Below are 1,153 nucleotides of genomic sequence, written 5' to 3'. Positions count from 1 at the left end.
TTGCCTTTAAAAGTTCATAATGCCTTAACCCTTTAAATGCTGAGTAGCTGGGGAAAAAAAGCATTTGATTTAAATAAGATACAGTGGATTAGAGCACTTAAAGGGTTATCACAAAATACTAAGTGGACTGTCACCACAAATAAAGTGTGAGTCACAAAACTATGCCATCCCTCAGTTAAATTTGGTAGGTAGGTCTGGGGTTTCATAGATATACCATATATAAATACAAAATATTAAGTAAAGGCTTCCTTTCTATACAAAAAGGACAGGAGGTGTTTTGCTATCAGACCGTTGTCTGTCAGTGATCTGAGTATTTTCTCAATCTTTTCATAATCTCTCTTTAGGAACTAATGAAAAGCATCACATCAGACTTACTTTTCTTAATGAACTAATCCTTTGCAGAGTCTACATTTTACCTACTTTGGGAACAATTATATCTCATTTCTGAATTCACTGAATTCACGAAGTGGCATACACAGTCTTTTGCAAGACTTTTTTTTTTTTCCTCTTTGAATCTTCTTTACTTGGCTGGTAAAAACGTAGTCTTGCGATTTCACTACCTCTCGGTCGTAACAGTGTTAACATCAGTGTTAAAGTCATTTTCAACCACATTGTCATAACCATCCTTTTCTATACAGTCACTAACAGCCTTGAGGACAATCCGCAGCCGCCTGTCCATCGCCTCCAAGTGAGGCTGGTAGAGAATGGGAGCTATTTTATCTTTTAGTAAAGATTCCTTCATCAAGAGACTGAGTTTGTATTCCTCCTTGGCTAACAACTGTAATCGCAGATAGGTAGACTTCCTTATTCTAAGAGAAAAAGGAGAAAAAAAAAATGCAAATCAGTGTTTTCATCACTACTGATTCTGACAGGGTAAAAGGGTTACAGTCAGCATAGCGACAGCAGCCTAAAAACCTTATTATGTGACCTGAAACGATGAGAACCAGGCACTGCCGGCGTCCTGGCGCGCAGCTGGCGTTGTCACCCGGCCAGCGATGTGTGGGAGCCCTAATGCTGGAGAGGTTTTGGAGCGCAGCTCTACAGTCAAGCGCAGGCAGCCTCCACGCTCCTCAGCCGGGTAAGGCACCAACTGGATCGGGTGCAGCATTCATGGGGTCCCGTCCGCGCCGGCAGTGACGCGCATGAGGCTCGT

The 1,153-nt window shown here is 42.2% G+C and overlaps 1 protein-coding gene across 1 annotated transcript in view; it reads right to left on the bottom strand.

Moving 5' to 3' along the window:
* Positions 1 to 492: 492 nt before the first annotated feature.
* LOC104620487 (extracellular serine/threonine protein kinase FAM20C-like) overlaps positions 493 to 1,153 on the bottom strand; it is a gene marked incomplete at its 5' end in the record, with an annotated part of 3,814 nt that continues 3,153 nt past the window's right edge. The window contains one exon of the mRNA XM_010286723.1: positions 493 to 809. Coding sequence (XP_010285025.1) covers positions 557 to 809 — 253 coding nt within the window. The remainder of the gene's footprint in view (positions 810 to 1,153) is intronic.

Source organism: Phaethon lepturus, unplaced genomic scaffold, assembly GCF_000687285.1.
Source record: "Phaethon lepturus isolate BGI_N335 unplaced genomic scaffold, ASM68728v1 scaffold6115, whole genome shotgun sequence".
NCBI lineage: Eukaryota > Metazoa > Chordata > Aves > Phaethontiformes > Phaethontidae > Phaethon > Phaethon lepturus.
The sequence above is the reverse complement of the archived record's forward strand: the minus strand, read 5'-3'. Positions and strand labels throughout refer to the sequence as shown.